Consider the following 17,500-nt stretch of genomic DNA (forward strand, 5'->3'; position numbering starts at 1 on the left):
AAATGTGACTTGGGTTCAAACCGGAGTTCAGTTCATCAGACATAGAGAAAATCCAGCAGACGGATCTGCGAGTGAACTAATCTGATGCTCAGCGTTACGAGTCCTGATAATCAGCAGAAGACAGCGCTGTGATTTCATTTCCTGCAGGAAAGAGATTATTGCACACAGCAGTAACATGTGCACTGAAGTCAACATGAGACTCATTCCATCTTATTGTGAATAATTCCTTAGTGCATGTTAAAATGAAATACATGCAAAAATTATATAATATATATAACATGATATTTTATATATATTTCTTAGACCATGTTAAAAATAAATATATGATAAAATTATATAATATACTGTATATATAAAATTATATATTATATATTTCTTAGAGCATGTTAAAAATAAATATATAAAAATATTATAAATTACATATAATATCAAATATTATATATTTTATAGTGCATGTTAAAAATAAATACATGCAAAAAGATATAAAATATATAGCATAATAATGTATATCTAATATATTTCTTTGAGCATGTTAAAAATAAATATATACAAAAATAATGAATTATATATAATATCACATTATATATTCCTTAGTGCATGTTAAAAATATATGCAAAAATTATATAAAATATAGAAATTAAACTTTTATATATAATATATTTCTTAGTGGATATTAAAAATAAATATATACAAAACTAATAAATTACTTATAATATCAAATATTATATATTCCTTAGTGCATGTAAAAAAATAATTACATGCAAAAATTATATAAAATATATAAATGTATTTTTTATATATAATATATTTCTTAGTGCAACTATACAACCAAACTTTCACCATGCAAACGATTCCTGATGAATTAAATCATTAAATCTCACCTAATATCCAGTTTCACTCAAATCGAAGATTAATCTCTATTTCTGTCCTAGTTTGCAAATAATCTGAGTGAGATTTTACATCATTTAGACATTTTTATCTGATCTTTGTCTGAAGAAAATATATATTATTTTAAATATATTAATATAAATATATTATATATATGAATTTTGACAAATAAAATGAAAAATACATATATAAATATTAAAATTAAAAACTAAAATCTCGTTTTATTTCAGCTAGTTGTTATTTTCGTTAAGTCTAAGTTGATCTACTAAATAACTAAAACTGGAACAAAAATAGAATAAAAAATAGAGACATGTTTTAAATAAAAAATGACAAAATTACTATAATTTTAACAAAAATTAAAATCAAAACAGAAAGCATATAAACAATAACTAATAAAATATTTAATTAAAATATAATAATGATATCCATGTACTGTTACTTTACACATATTCAACATTAAAATTAAAAAACAAATGCCATGAATGAGAAACTTCAACTGAATATTAATATTATGACATGCATACATTTCATCACAAACACTTTATTAATTGATTTATTTATTTAGGTCTAATGCTGATGTCTTTTTTTTTAATTAATAATACAGGTCAACAACTTTAACCAGTGCCTGGATATAATAATCTATTTTATATATTTAATGATCCTTATTCAGACGGAGAATTACTGTATTGGAACTATATCATGATGAAAACTTCCACAATCAACAAAACATAATTATTTCAGAGTTCAGAGTCTTCTTAAATGTAATAAAGTACCTCTGAATCCTCTTTAATAATACTAAAAGGCTGTGATTTGAGAGAAAGCGGAGCTGAAACTCACCGGGGTTTGTCTCTGCTGTGTTTCCATCAGGTCCTGTAATCCTCTGAAGGATGTAGAATCCATAAAGTTTCTGTCTTACAAAACCTGAATAATAGTGAGAAAGTAGTGTGACATAAAACCCAGGCCTTCATGTGTCGAGAAATACTGAGAGAGCAGAACAGAGCACAGCACTCAGAGATTAGAGTGATTACAGCCTGTGTGTGTGTGTGTGTGTGTGTGTGTGTGTGTGTGTGTGTGTAAAGCCTGTCCTGTTAAAGCCTTTAATGACAGCTGTCAGTTGTTGTGTGCTCGTGATTTATAAACGTTATAACACTTTTATCTTCGAATAAAACTGATTTTTAAGGACAAGAGTTGACTTGGAGGTTCAGACATGCGCAGATCTCTGCTCTCTTCTGTCTATGGCTCATTAAAACAACAAATGTCTCATAAACAGTCGGTTGTATTCATGTGATACGCTCGTTATTAATATTCGCGTTAATATAGTACACAGACGTAGGCTACAAATGATTTGCATAAAATGCTTCGCGAAACAGAAAGGCGAGCAACAGCGCCACCGCGTGGCTGTAAATAAATAAATGAATAACTAAATAAGAATAATCCCTGCAGTGTTCTGGGAACGTTCATTATTCGGGGCTCATCGTAAAACAAAATTCTGTGCAGTTTCCCTTTCAAAGTCATTAAAAACATCCGGTTTGGGAATGTTTATATGGTCTAAGATAAAATCTTTTGGTTAACACCAAAAAAAAAAAAAAGAGAGAAAAAAAGAACTGTTCTGGGAACGTTAATCATCCGGTTATAAATGTAACACAACATACTATGAAGGTTCTGTTTTCAACGTCATAAAAACATCTCTGCAACGTTCTTTGGACGTTAACTGGGTCTGGTTATAAAATAAAATCAAAATAGCAATTGGGGAACGTTCTATGCCACAAAAACAAAACAAACAAAAAACTAGCATTCTGGGAACACCTGGTTAAAAAAAATGTGATTCCAAAAAAAAAAAAATTTGTGAATGTTGGAGAAAAGTTGAATATATATTTTTATTTATGTCCAGTGTTTTCATCGGTGTTGCGTTATTTCCGAGTTTTTAGCGCCTTATTCTAACACGTGGAAGATGAATAGCCTTTAGATTTTGACTAGAATTTGTTATTATGACTTTTAAAAAAAAGACTTTAAGAATTCAGGAATGTGAACACTTGTATTTATGAACACAAACACAGCAGATCCACACCAACTCATCTTCGTCATCCTCATATTGGAGCGATTGTTCGCTTTGGCTCCTCCCTCTTCTCTTTCACATGGACACAAGGACTTCCTGTTGACGTTCGTGCGTCCTGACAATAAGATACTGATACTGAGTTTCTTCAGGCGTTCAAAGAGAAAACAGAAACTGATTCATATGACAGTGTCGAGCTCGAGCGCTCATCTTCCCGCACGCTGGATTAGAAGTTCGATCGCAGTTGGAGCGACTTTCCTAAGGTTTTCCAAAGAGGAATGCCGTTCCGATTGTCTTGGTGTTTAGACGGTAAATAAGCCGTCTTTCTCCCGGTATGGCGGAGGCACGCGCCGAGGAGGACGAGGATCGTTTGCGCGAGCCCGGCGGCGCGAGACGGAGAGCAGGTGGGCGCGACATAACAAACAAACAAATAAAAATAAACAAATAATTAAACAAAACCTGTTTGTAATCAGCGCAGGCCGCCATAATAAGTTCGTCAACAAGGAAATTGTAGGTTGACATGTATATAAATGGATTAGTTCACGTGCCACTTGTTTTTAGTTCTATCAGTATAGTCAAAGTGTAAATATCTGTGATTTAAATTATATTAATTTGCTCATATAAACACCATAATAATTATTAAATAATTGGGAAGTTATATATCTCATATCTAGTTGATGATTGATTGAATTGTAGATTAAAATGTATAGCTGTAAATTGATATTTTGTTTAAGGGACACATACATTTTTTTGTTCTTGTTGTTTAGTTTTATTTGATTAAATCTGATTAAAAGTGTGGTAGGACAATTCTTATTATTTATTTTATTATTATTATTTTTTTTTGTAAATATTTCACGAGGTCGTAATAGTCATAAAATAATTAGTAAACTTATTTAATGATGTAAAAATTATTAATTTAATTATTACTTTGTTCTTGGCTCTTTATTTTAAACTTTGTTCAACAACAAAACTGTAACTTTTTAGTTTTATTTAATTATATTTAAAGTGCACATGCACAATAATCATAAAACAATTATTTCATAATGTAAAAAATAACATTAATTTATTAATCGAATATAACATTAATTATAATTATACAATTATGTGTTAACAAGCGAATCCCAGGGAACATATGATAGGAGAAAATTGTTAGCCTGAATGCAATGTAAGTCGCTTTGGATAAAAAGGGGTAGATTTTATTTAAATTTAATTTAATATATATACATAAATGTAATATGTATATTATTTAGAGGAGGCATATTATGTGTGCTCATTGTTGTGTAGTAGTGTAAAACGAAGGAAGTGTTTCCCTCATAGCTGGAGTGTAGTCTCCTCTTTATATGAAGTCTGACTCTGCTTGATCTGCTCCAGTAGCTCAGCTGTATTTCCTCTCACCACACACACACACACACACACACACACACACACACACTACAGTAATGATACGGTCTGTTTCAGGGCTTTCTGTAGAGCAAACATGAATAAAGTGTTGAATCTGCTGTTGTCACCGCTGAACACTTATTAGTGGGTGACGTCCACACAAACAGAGTCATTTAATGATCCGTTCTGACTCTGTGTGTGTGTGTGTGTGTGTGTGTGTGTGTGTGTGTGTGTGTGTGTGTGCAGAACATTCAGACAGAAACAAACCCGATCAGCGCCACTCCAGGTAAGCGCAAAGGTTTTGTTTTTCAAGGAATTGTTTTTTTTTTTTTTACATATATATAAAAATCATTTTTAGAAGCTTTCAGATTTTTTTTTTAACTATTTGGCACATGTCCACACACTTAACTCCTTATTAAAAATAAAAAGAAATTGATCAAAAAACAATAAAGCATTTATGGTGTTAGTGTTTATTTATTTATTTATTTAGAAAACTTAATCCAAATATATATTTTTTGAACAATTTAGTAAATAACTTCTAATTGCAGCACTGATTTTATATATATATATATATATATATATATATATATATATATATATATATTTATTATATATTATATATAGTTTTCTTATTAAATTAGTTTTTTTTAAGTTAATTTTATTTATTTATTTTTTAGTTTTTTAAGTTTTAGTAATTTTGTGGTGTTTTTGCGATTTTAAATTTTTTTTTTTTTAATTATTATTAATATTTTTTTTTTCTTCAGTTTTCAGTTTGTTATTTTAGTACATCTTAAACTTAAATATCTGAAATAAAAATCAGTAAAATGTTTTTTTTATTTTATTTCTGTTCAATTTTATTTTAATTAATATTTTTTTATGGTTTTAATTTATTGTATTAATTTTAAGTTGTTTTTTTTTCATTTCAGTTAATGTTTATTTGTTTTTTTTTAACTATATAATATACTATGTATGTACTATGTATTTAACTATATATTTTCCCTGATTCCAGTAAAGAGAAATGCTAAAAAACTGAAAACTAAAACCTCGTGATTATTTAAATAAACAGAAAGAAAAAAAGTTGAACGTGTTTTGCTTTCTTCTTCTTTTTCATGCAGTTATGTCTTAATCTGGTGTGAAATTTGATCTGAAACTGAAGTCCTCTAGATTATAGAAACAAGTGAAAAACCAGTTTGTTTGTGTTCAGAGCTTCATCTGCTGGTGGCGAAGCTTTCGATTCATGTCTGAACACCAGCGTTCCTCCCATCAGAGCAAACGCAGCACTAATGCAGAAAAACCTGTTACACTACAGCAGGAAAATATGATTAACGCTTTCCTCCAGAGAGGAATATAAATGTCACGTCAAGCTGAGCTCATGCATGTGTTTACAGGAATAACCAGCCACATCTAGGCTCTGTTTAATAACAGGCATTAATAGCAGATTTCTTGGCTCTTCTGCATGTGTTTGTTCATTGTGTGTGTGTGTGTGTTTAATAAAAGTCTGTGAGGGTGTGGTGTGTGTGTGTTGTGTAACTGTGAAATGTATTTCCAGACGTGTCACAGTTGAGTCATTGAATCAATGGAAAAAGACATTGAGTCCTTGTGTTTCTCTTGTGTTTCTCTTGTGTTTCCAGCCAGGGGCCGCTTTCCTCCATCAGAGCCGTCATCAAACGCAGTGAGTATGTCTGCTGTAGCGTGTGTTTGGTGTGTTTTGTCTGTTCTGTCAGATGTTTGCATGTGAGTTTGTTTTGTTTTTGTTGTAAATTGCACAGCATCAGCGAGAACGAGCTCTCAGAGTGACCCTCAGCGAGACCGCAGGTCAGTTGAGTTTTCTTTCTCTCAAGTGAGATTTTGCTTGATTTTTACTTTCAAAATCACGTCTTTTATCTGATCTCAAGCTCTTCGCTGATACTGTCATCTGCCTTGTCAACAGTACTGTTCATTTAGAGAAACTCTTTAAAAAAGCATATATGTGTGTGTGTGTGTGTGTGTGTGTGTGTGTGTGTATATTAGATGGTTTTTTTTTTTTAGATTATGGATATTCTTTATAAAAGTTAAGACTCGTCCACTGACTCCTAAGATGGCTCGTTTAGACACGCCCCCACATGTCTATGTCACTGTGTGGGAAAGGTTTTTGTCTTTTTTAGCAACGTCATATGACCTCTTTAACTTGTTTTTGGAATCAGATTGAGAAAGGTCATGTTATGAACTTTGATTGTCGTGCAGCAGGCGTCCAGAAATCACCATCCTCTCTGCTGAACCGCTGCCATCCAATACATGGTTCCCAGGGGCTTCTGGGACGTTTCCTCCAGCCCCGCCCCCGGCCCCGCCCACATGGGCTGCAAGCTCGGCGACAGTGCAGGTGGGCGGAGCTTAAGGAGGATGTACATGTGTGGAATCCTTCATGCATTTGCATATTGATTGATGGATTGATTGTGCTCCTCCTCTCCAGCTCCCGCCTCCTTCCTATGAGCAGGTGATCCAAGAAAAGAGCCGTGAGCAGAATCTTCACTCCTCCTCTTCATCATCTCCGCTTCCATCTTCTCGTCACTCCACCTCCACCATCGCCACGCAGACGGACACAAACTCCCCCGGCCCACAATCCTCTGCTGCTCGTCCAGGTTTGAAGAAATCACATCAGTCTTTAGTGGAGGTTTAGTCAGCTGAGATTCGAGATTCAAGAGGTTCTTGTCAACAGATGAAGCACATTTTCTATTTTTTGTTTTGAGTAAATACTAAAAGAAGTGCTCATTTTATTCACCCTGCATCCTTCACTGACATTGATTATTCGCAAGAAAGCCCTTCATTTAATCACAATACTATACTAAAAATGTGCAAACAAAGAAGTAGTGAATCATAATAAATGGAGTAAGTTACGTTTAGTATTTAAAAAGAAAAGTAATGTATCGAAAACAACTGAAATGTGCTATTAAATTAATTCCTCAAGGCAAAACACAGTATTTTTCATGCATTGGTCGATTTTAAGAATTTGCTTCTATAACATCTTTAAGACTAGTGTAAAGAAAATATCCATGATATACATTTACGTGTTTGTTTTATTGCACTTTGTCAATTTCGATTTCAATTGCAATTAGGGCTGAAACGATTCCTCGAGTGACTCGATTACGAAAAATGATCGAGGCAAATTCCTCTGCCTCAGCCTCTTTTAATTTATTTTAAATCTCACGTCAGGTTCTTTCGCAATGATTTTTTTAATGTGACAATGCGTTTACGTCACCCACAAAGCGGAAGGAGACACAAGGAGTCAGCAGTGTTTTAATTTGAGGGCGCGGGCAAACGTAAAGAGAACGTCGTGGCGTGTGTCCATTGCAAGATAGAGCTGGCATTACACAACTAGGGCCCTGTGATTCCCGCGATGTAGGAAACGCGGAGGGAATCGCGGAATCCAGTCATAAAAACGGAATTTACAGTTTAACGCGGAATGTCACGGAATTTGCCAAATTTTGAATGAATTAATCAAAAATAGGTCATTGCACTTACATCAAATCACGATATGGACTAATATCTGTAAATATTAAGCCGGAACAGTCTGTTTAAATATGAATCCCGGTTATTTCAGGGTCTGCTGTCTCTCTAAATAAGACGTGAACACATGAACAACATCTCCAGAACTGCTCTGACAGTCACTTCATGAGCATCTGACCGATTGATTTTGATTTGAGTAAAACTAGCGTCACATCATATACACAGAACTGTAAAGGTACGTCAACCCGTCAAAATAAAAGTCTGGTTAAAGACTATTGTTCAGCAGAATGTACATAGCCTACCACTAAAGAAAAAATAAGAATCAAACATTATTTTTTTTTTTTAAGGTTTAATCACACAGCATTTCTTCCATGTTTTATTTTTAATAGTAAATCCCCTTTGTTTACCAAAAAGTTAAGTTAATAATCAATAATTAAAAGATAAATTAAATTAATGTTTTATGCGTTTAATGTGCATCTCAGAAAATGCTTTATTTAAAACCCCAACTGAATGGCATTTAAACGCACTTAATTCATCTGTCAACTTTCTTGTCATTGTTCACAGTACAAGTACAGACAGAGAAACAATGGGTAATAATTAAATGTTTATTTTTGATGTAGCATTGCTCAATTAATACATGGTAGAGTCCCACCCTAAGCGGAACCAATAATTCCTGCCATTGTTTCTTACCAGGTCTCTAAAAATCACGGGACAAACGCTACACAGGAACAATACACATAGTTTACAGGTATTTCATTCACTCTCCGATCAATAATTACAATAAACTCTTGTATCCCCAAACAGTCTCGGTGTGTGTATTTGTGCGTATGTGCGTGTATTAACGTCCATGTTGAACGTGCGGTCCCTCCGTGACCGTCACAAGACCCAGGAGTCTTATTTTCTCTTGCATAATTAATATTGCACTTTAAGCAAAAACACATTTTATCCGATTACTCGATTAATCGATGGAATTTTTGGTAGAATACTCGATTACTAAAATATTCGATCGCTACAGCCCTTCTTTAAAAACAATTTCTCCACTTCAGTAGCACTTACATACTCCAAACTTAGCAATTTTACTCTTCTCTATATTCTGAAGGTTTTTACTGAGGGGTTTGTTGGTATATTTTTCAAGATGATTTATATGACATATTCTGAAAAACATGGCAAAAATGCAATTTTTTTTTTTTTGACATTATTTTCTGATTTATGGAGTAATAAAAAGAGAAGATGTCAACAAAATTTTACAAGAATTTTCAAACCTGGCATTATCCAATGTTCAGATTTATTTTCTGGAAATATGTGCAACCTAGTGGATATTTAGTTAGATAATGCATCATAATGCTTTAGAATCCAAATGTTTTAATCCAAAACAATTGTCTTAATATACTGTGACTAATCATCTAAGGAAGTTTAAAATGTAATCCTGTTTCACCTGTTAATTCCTGTAGTTCGTAGGCCCTCCAAACCCCCACGGCCCTCACTGCCTCTCAAACTTACAACTGAAGTGGACTGGTTTAATCCCAAAACACAGCCTCGAGTGGCTCTTCGCGAACAGTGTGGTGTCCAGACGGACTTCGATAACGTCGATGACATCATCGATGACATCATCGATGACATCTCTCCCATAGGCCCCGCCCCCCCTGCCATCACTTCCCCACAGATCAACCTCGATTCCCCAGGAGACCGGATGAAAGAGGAGCCCAGCATTCGTCCCAGACCTCGGCCGCGCTCCAGAGTCACCCTACAACCCAGCGAGGACGTCCTGGACCAGCCGATGACGAGGGAGGTGAAAGTTCAGACTCTGGTGCGTCTGAAGGACGATGGGGCTGAGAATGTGTTCGCCGGGTTTGACGACGCTCCGCCGGACATCTCCAGCAAATACCTGCAAGACCTGCTGGAGGTGTTTGGTTCGGACGAAACACACGTGGAGCATGGAGAAAGTCAACAAAGCGATCCAAGCACTACAGAAAAAGAGGAAAATCTGGCCGTTTTCGATGCTCCATGCACCGTTATAACACCTGAACCAGTAGAACCGTTAAAAAGACCACAACCGCGACCTAGAACTCAAAAATCCAAACCCCAGCTCACCCCGAAACCATCTGTCTTTGAGGTTTTTGACTCCAGAGAACCTACCACTGAGCAAAACCCCTCCAAACCTCTGAGTCCACCAGTACCAGCACCTAGACCCCTTCTGAACAAACTCCAGAGTCCATCAGAGACCAGATCCGCCAAACCATCGCCGGTCGCCCGTCCTGACAGCGCTCCTCCCGGGCAGCAGGTGGCAGCGGTGGCCTCCACTCCATCCAACAGAAGAAATTCAGATGATCGAACTACAAACACTTCAGTGAAGACATCGCCGGTGATAGCTGCTGACAGGAACGCTGGAAAACGTGAGTGATGACCAGTATATTAGTGGATTTCTAGTTTACTTGCTAGTAGGGATGCATAGTTTGGAGGAAGATACCTAATTGCAATTTTTGCGCAAATTGCCAAAAAAAAACAAATTGCGATTTTTCTGATACAAATTGTGATAGTTATAAATGCAATTTAAAATGCAATTTAAAAATGTTTGATTAGCTTGTATGCACAATGTGCAAAAAATGCAATTAAAAAAATTGCTCTAGCTTCGCTCTGTTTCTTTGCGCAACTTGGCGAAATAATCTAATAAACAGAAAACTGCAATTGCAATATGTTATATTGAAAATGGTGTTAAATGCACGTTTTGCTTTGCTTGTTTTCTGGAATGCATAATTTAGCCAAAAATATGTAATTGTTTATCAGTGCTACTATAATGTAATAATCATAATTATTTGTATTATTATTTTAAATGAAGTTAAATATTAGACAAAGTTCTAAAGAGTCGTAGGGTGACTCTGGATGAATGCTGGGTTCCTCTAATATTTCACTGTTAAATGAAATATGAGAAGTACATTTTACAGTAAAAAATGTAAAATTACCATAATATAAATGACTTTATTTTCAAGCATTTAATCATCAAGCTTTTATTTTGGTTTAAATCCGCAGGGATTCATTAAAGCTTCTCTTTTGTGCATAAAAGCCGGTTTATACACATTTCACATTCCTCTGTGTGCAGCATGTTGCATTTCCGAGTGCACATTATACTGTAAGTGACTCAAACTCAGAGTAAATGCAGAGATTAATTGTGAACTGAGACTCTGAAAGCACTGGAGCGGATGTGTCTTAATTGATGTTAGATGTCTCAATTAAAACGTAACTTTGCACAGCTTAATGTTTAATGTGTGTCTGTGTTTTTATATAGGCCCGTCAGTCCCCAAACTCTCCCGTCCACCTCCACCTGTGCTCAAAAAGACACCGCCCACCCCACAGGTGAGTAAAACCTGCTTATAAACCACCTTTATGAGGAAGTTTCCCTATTAGAATGAGCATTTAATGTTGATGATGATCGTGTGTGTGTGTGTGTTTAGGCAACGGTGGATGTTTTCAGAGCTCCTGACGCCTCCATTCCTTCTCTCCCTCCAAGGTACTGCAGTGTTTTTTTTTGTTTGTTTTTTTATCCAAAATCAGTTGTTTTTATTTCCCATCTCTAATTTTCTCTCTTTGTGTCTCAGACCCAGTGGAGGCAAACTCCTCCCACTCCGCCCTCCTCCAATTAAAGTGACCAAACTTCCAGGCTCCGCCTCCTCCCCTGCTGTGACCAATCAGCTGCCAGGCAGCAGGGTGCCAAAGAGAGTCCCGCCCCTCCCACCCCGCCCCAAACCAGGACATCCTCTCTATAAACGCTATTCTGTGAGTCTGTGTTATTTAAGGGTTAAGATTGTCATCATTTTCTGTCCAGCCTGTCATTATAAACCTCTATCACTTTTTTCTTTTTTTGCTGGAAAACAAAAATGCTGTTTTTCATAAATTAAAAGTGAATTGTGATTGTGCGCTTTATTCCAAGTCTCCTGAAGCAGTGTGGTATTGTTAACTAAAAATAAAAATAAGACCATTAAAATGTATTTTTTGGAAAATTTAAATAAACCCTCAATAAAATAAAATATAAACATAAAAATGTTGCCTTGATAGAAAAAAATACTAATAATTCGCTAAATGTAAATAATATACATGAAAAAAGAACATAATAAAACTGAAATAAAAATGTATTAAAGCTAAATAGAGATATTAATAAAAAAAACGATAAAAGAACAATAGTAGAAATAAAATAAAGAAATATTATATCAAACTTAAAATGACTCAAACTAAAACTAAAATTAAAATGCAAACTTAAAATATAAAAATAAAATCTGGAATATTAATAAATGCTGTATAAGAGCTCTTAGTCTGAAGTTCAAGTTCTTAAATCTTGTAATTATTTTTCTTGTTACTGTTGTTCAAATATAAAACCACACTTTTAGACACGCCTTTGGCTCTCACATGTCATGTGACCAATGATGATGCTGCAGTTTACTCAAAATACTCTGTTTCTTAAACAAAGCATCATATGCATTGCATGAATTTAGTGCACAGGTCATATGTAACGATCCATCTGCGTGATTGTATAAATCAGCAGCTCGCACACACATCTCAGGAGGTCTACAAATAAAACTGCAGCTGCTTTGTGTGTTTGTGCATTAGAGCAAAGTTCTTCAAGGAGATGCAGAGCTGGAGAATACCAGCAAAGAGCAAGAGGAGCCACCCGTGGAAACACCTCTGCATGTCAGTTCATAAACACACACACACACACACACACTCGCAAATTATGCAAACATTGCAAACTGTCATGAAATATTATTTCCTGTTTCAGGAAGAAGAGCACCTGATTGTCCTGGGTGATAAAGATGTCCCACAAACACCATCAAACACACTCCACGACCTCTGCTCGTCAGGAGAGGTCAAAGGTCAAGATGTGACTGTCAGTGAGCTTCTGCTGGACAAAGAGCCCTTGGAGCAGCAGATCCATCAAAACACACAGAACAGGTGAAAAATTGTAAAATACTAATATATATATATACATATATATTAGTGGTGGGCCATTATCGGCGTTAACGTGCTGCGCAAGACTCTTATCGGGCGATAAAAAAAAAATATCGCCGTTAATCTATTCTCAAAGTTGGGAAATACAAACACAAATCTCAGTTTGAACAAACAAAAAGATGTGAAAGAGCCCAATTCAGTTCTCGCGGTGTTCTGGTGTTCAGGCTCACGCAGAGAGAGGCGTCTCAAAACACTTGAACATCGAATCTGCTTCTTTTTGCTCTTGTGCCGACAAATACATTCAAAATATGTCAAAATATCCGCCTTGGAAATTATGCTCGAAAAAATTGTCAGTTATTTCTTAAGTGAAAGTAAACAGTTGAGGAAAAAAATGGGATGTGTATTATATTGGATGCGTTCATCGTCTCTTAAAGGGACCGCGCCTAATTTAGCTACTGGCTGCTGTAATGTTAATCCAAGAAAATAAAAGAAAATCACTCACTGCTCTTGACTGAATTACTTTGTAGTTTTAACAGTCAAACCAAACATTATTCAGACACCAGATATAATTTTTAATATATATCGCAAAACTGTAATAATGTGAGAAATGTTGAAGGTGTCTAAATAAATGTAGGTTTGATTGTATATTTCATTTTTACATTGAAGACTATCCAGTGCTATTTTACATTTAATTATTCGGTTTCTGTACCTTGACACATACAAACTTGAAAAAAACGTAAACATTGTGTAAATAGCACAAATAAATAAAAATAAACGAACATACAAATTAAACAATTTCAAACAGGGCTCACTGGTACAACCTTCACCGGGTCCCCGCTGACCCCTGCTGACCCCAGCTGACCCCTGCTCATGCCTGTTTCACACATACTCCGTCTGCAGTGCGTCTGCAGTCCGTGTGCATTACGTATGTGGTGCAGCACGGACTCGATGTGTTTCACACAGGACGCGTTTGCAGTCTGCTCCTCGGTACGTAAACGATCGCTGCACTGTTGCAGACTCAACGCTCCTGGAACGCAACTGGAATCCATTAACATGGGTGCGTAAATAATATGCAATGCATACGCACTGCAGACGGAGTATGTGTGAAACAGGCGTAAGGTTGTTTGCACCTTGTGCAATGTGGAATTTGTGATGCATTTTGGAAACAGGAGATGAGCCCCTTTTCTAATGCACCACCTAGCTTGATAAAGCCCTTCTCAAAAACGTACTGTTTGTCAATTTTATTTGGGTAACACACATATTCTGAATGCCGTCGGCAGAATTCGAGTGAGCCATTTTAATCTAGATTAATTTCAAGATCACAGTGAGATTAATCTAGATTAAAGAAATTAATCTATGCCCACCACTAATATATATATATATATTATACAATAATAAACAAAAAAGCAAAAAATTCTTAAAATAATCTCTAATAATAAAAAGAAACCATGCAAAATTCATATCTACATGTAAAACATTCATAATTAATTTATAAACGTGTGTATGTATATATATATATATATATATATATATATATATATATAAATATATTAGTGCTGTCAAATGATTAATCGCATGCAAAATAAGTTTTTGTTTACATAAAATATTTATATATATATATATTTACATAAAATATGTATATGTGTGTGTAGTTTGTGTACATTTATAATGTATATACATGTATATTAATACACAAACATGTATATTTTTAAGAGTGTTGATTATATATTAAATAAATTTTGATATAGTATAAAATATAATAATTATATATTATAATAATGCATATACATTTAAATATTTTACTAATATACAGCGTGTGTGTGTATTTATATATATATATATATATATATATATATAATACACACAGTACACAGTACATATAGTATGTAAATAAAAACTTTTATTTTGGATGTGATTTATGTAATATAGATCTACATATGAAAGGTTTTAGTCGTGGAAATTCATTGGTCATTAAACACGACGTCAGTCACGAATCAGCTGCTGTGTCGCTCCGTCCAGGTGCTTCGTGGCCCGTTTTGCATTCGAGGGGGAGGAGGGGGAGCTGTCCTTCACAGAGGGCGATGTCATCGCTCTAGTGGAATATGTAAATGAGGAGTGGGGGCGTGGCCTCTTGAACGGACAGACGGGAATCTTCCCACTCAGCTTCATCCAGGCTATAGAGGAAACCGAAGCATTGCTACTGAAACCAGCCATGGACTGTCCTGGTGAATAAACATTTTCCGTTTGAATATTCATTAGCCACGGGCCAATCGGCAGTGTGTCATGCATCTGTAGTGTGTGTGTTGATTGACAGGCCGTCTCTCTCTCTCTCCAGCGCCCCCCACAGGAGCGAGAGGACGAGCACTTTATGATTTCACTCCTGAGTGTGAGGACGAGCTCTGTCTGAAGGTCTGTTTGAGAATGCATATTTTAATTATTTATAAAATTAAGATATATTTGAAGGAATTAAAAAATACACACACACACACACATATATATATATATATATATATATATATATATATATATATGTATGTATGTATAATTTTATTTTATGAAAATATATATCAGCATGAATGAACATATAAGATTAAGATATATTTTAAGGAATAAATATATATAAATATAATGTGTGTATATTCATTTTTAATTATTTTAGGAAAATATATATCAGCATTAATGAAAATTTATTTAAAATATTATACATTATATATTACATTATAATGTAAAAAAAAATATTGTCATTGTTTATACAGTATATAGTTACACACATACGCACACACACAACATAATATTAAAATTAATTTAGTTAATATTTAAAACTATATTAATATATATGAAATTGCATTATTGTGTAATTTTAAAACAATTAAATATTGTAAATATATTGTCATTATATTTATCTGTGTAATTATATACATGTATTATATAATAATTATTAAAGAATATAAATATTGTATAAAAATAGAATATATGTATATTCAAATATATTGATTGATTGATTAATTAATATTTTATTATATAATAAATAAGTAATATTTAATAATACTAATTGAAATAAAATGTATTTAAATATTTGGTTAAATATTGGTTTTATGTCATGGAAGTTCATTGGTCAAAACTGTGTGTGTGTGTGTGTGTGTGTGTGTGTGTGTGCAGGCAGGAGATGTGGTGTGTGGTTTGGAGGACATGGATGCTGAGTGGTTCCTCGGAGAATCCGGTGGGAAACGTGGCATCATTCCCAAAAACTACATCCAAGTGCTGGACCCCTGAACACACGGGCCGTCCTGTTACATGCCTGACGAGGGTTTCTGCATTTGCCTTAATTAGATGTAATAGAGTTAAACGAGGTTAGTGAGGGGATTTCCTGTACTGTACTGACATGTGTGTGTCCAGATGAACTTGTTTAGTTTTAACCCACATTAAACTGATCAGTTATTAAGCCTTGTGCTGTCTTTTTTTATTTTTTATCAAGTCAAGCGTTCCTTCGAGCTCAGCAGTTTTTGACACTTTCTGTACATTTAGTCACAGGATTCTAGACGCATACTTTTTCCCACACTTTTAAACAAATTTACATGACCAGGCATTCACAATTTACTGGATAAGGATTTATAAATGTTTTCTTTTTTTTTTTTTTACTCCCAATTTCAGCATTATAAAATATTGTAGAGCTTGGAATAATGAGTAAATTGCATATTCATTATAAAAGTGGCCAAAGTTTGTGGTCAGTCAGACTTTTATTTTTTAGAGGCTGCATTTATTTGGTCAAAAAACTAAAAATGTGAAACATTACAATGTAAAACAGCTGTTTTGTCTGTGAAATATCTATTAAACTGTAATTTATTTCTGTGATGTGGATGTGGTCTCTTTAGTGGTTAAACATAAAATATAAATCCTCCATTGTTTTGGATTTTGAATGCACCATAAGTCAAAGAAAATCCAGCATTTTCAACTTTTTATAACGACAATGCTGCATTTATACCATCGCATAAATGTGATTTTGACGTGCGATCACGTTCGACGAAATATATTTTATATATATTTTAGTTAATATAATTATAAATTACGTTTAAAAAAAGCCAGAATTTGACGTGTCACGTGTCCCTCGCGCAAAATTTTCGATCGCGCGGATTCGTATTCATGAGTGATTTCCGCGCGCGCAAATTCCAAGTGTCTCGTTTATTTCTATCAAACTTGCGTATTAAAATGAAACCAAAAAGTGGATTCATGCTTCAGTTTGCAACGTTGTCAGCGTTCGGTTTGATTTCAGTCACCGTTCACGTGCAATAAAACACAGGGTCGCGTTCAGCTACTAATAATGATGTATTGTTGCAATACAAACTAACACATGAACTTAATCCATAATTAGAATAATTACGAGGAGCTTTAGGCCCCGAACAGCCACCGTACAAAAGTTAATACCGTTGATTCCACAAGCGACCGTTCAAATCAAATTAAATGAACAGTTCTTACCAACAGAGGCATTTCATGGATATAAACACACAGACAATCAGTAAAGGCCGAAGTTTTGGTGTAAAGCGAAGTCATAACACTACAGCAGGCTCGTAACACATATGTACACACAAATCAGACGTAAAGAAACATCCAGCAACACAATTGAAACGTCTCCTTCCCATTCAGTTCCATACAGTCGCGCGCTTTTAAATGCAAACATGTGACTTAATCATGACGTAAATGTCTGAAATGAGACTCTAATGATTCATATGATCAGACACAAACATCGACACTGATATGTAC

The 17,500-nt window shown here is 34.5% G+C and overlaps 3 protein-coding genes across 3 annotated transcripts in view; 1 reads left to right on the plus strand and 2 right to left on the minus strand.

Moving 5' to 3' along the window:
- The window catches only part of LOC132118604 (FHF complex subunit HOOK-interacting protein 1A), a 15,398-nt gene extending 13,005 nt beyond the window's left edge, over positions 1-2,393 (minus strand). Inside the window, exon 1 of the mRNA XM_059528560.1 lies at positions 1,726-2,393. The gene's annotated coding sequence lies outside the window, so the exon portion shown is untranslated. The remainder of the gene's footprint in view (positions 1-1,725) is intronic.
- A 671-nt stretch (positions 2,394-3,064) lies between these two features.
- Positions 3,065-16,184, plus strand: LOC132118605 (SH3 domain-containing protein 19-like). Its single transcript, XM_059528561.1, has 15 exons — positions 3,065-3,345; positions 4,568-4,607; positions 5,953-5,993; positions 6,091-6,136; positions 6,548-6,680; positions 6,771-6,939; positions 9,256-10,197; positions 11,088-11,155; positions 11,254-11,309; positions 11,398-11,575; positions 12,404-12,484; positions 12,573-12,745; positions 14,762-14,967; positions 15,078-15,151; positions 15,902-16,184. The coding sequence occupies exons 1-15, from the start codon at positions 3,276-3,278 to the stop codon at positions 16,013-16,015; spliced, it is 2,391 nt and encodes a 796-aa protein (XP_059384544.1). The 5' UTR covers positions 3,065-3,275; the 3' UTR covers positions 16,016-16,184.
- An 862-nt stretch (positions 16,185-17,046) lies between these two features.
- The window catches only part of LOC132118607 (serine/threonine-protein kinase DCLK2), an 18,483-nt gene continuing 18,029 nt past the window's right edge, over positions 17,047-17,500 (minus strand). The window contains exon 14 of the mRNA XM_059528562.1: positions 17,047-17,500. This exon is cut by the window's right edge and continues 1,808 nt beyond it. The gene's annotated coding sequence lies outside the window, so the exon portion shown is untranslated.

The sequence above is a fragment of the Carassius carassius genome, chromosome 37, assembly GCF_963082965.1.
Source record: "Carassius carassius chromosome 37, fCarCar2.1, whole genome shotgun sequence".
In the NCBI taxonomy this organism is placed as follows: Eukaryota; Metazoa; Chordata; class Actinopteri; order Cypriniformes; family Cyprinidae; genus Carassius; species Carassius carassius.

Excerpts from the sequence above, each read along its gene's own strand:
- LOC132118605 (XM_059528561.1), top strand. The coding sequence starts at position 3,276 with ATGGCGGAGGCACGCGCCGAGGAGGACGAGGATCGTTTGCGCGAGCCC. Across the intron at positions 4,608-5,952 it reads CCCGATCAGCGCCACTCCAG|CCAGGGGCCGCTTTCCTCCA; the intron begins GTAAGCGCAAAG and ends TTGTGTTTCCAG. Across the intron at positions 5,994-6,090 it reads CAGAGCCGTCATCAAACGCA|CATCAGCGAGAACGAGCTCT; the intron begins GTGAGTATGTCT and ends TAAATTGCACAG.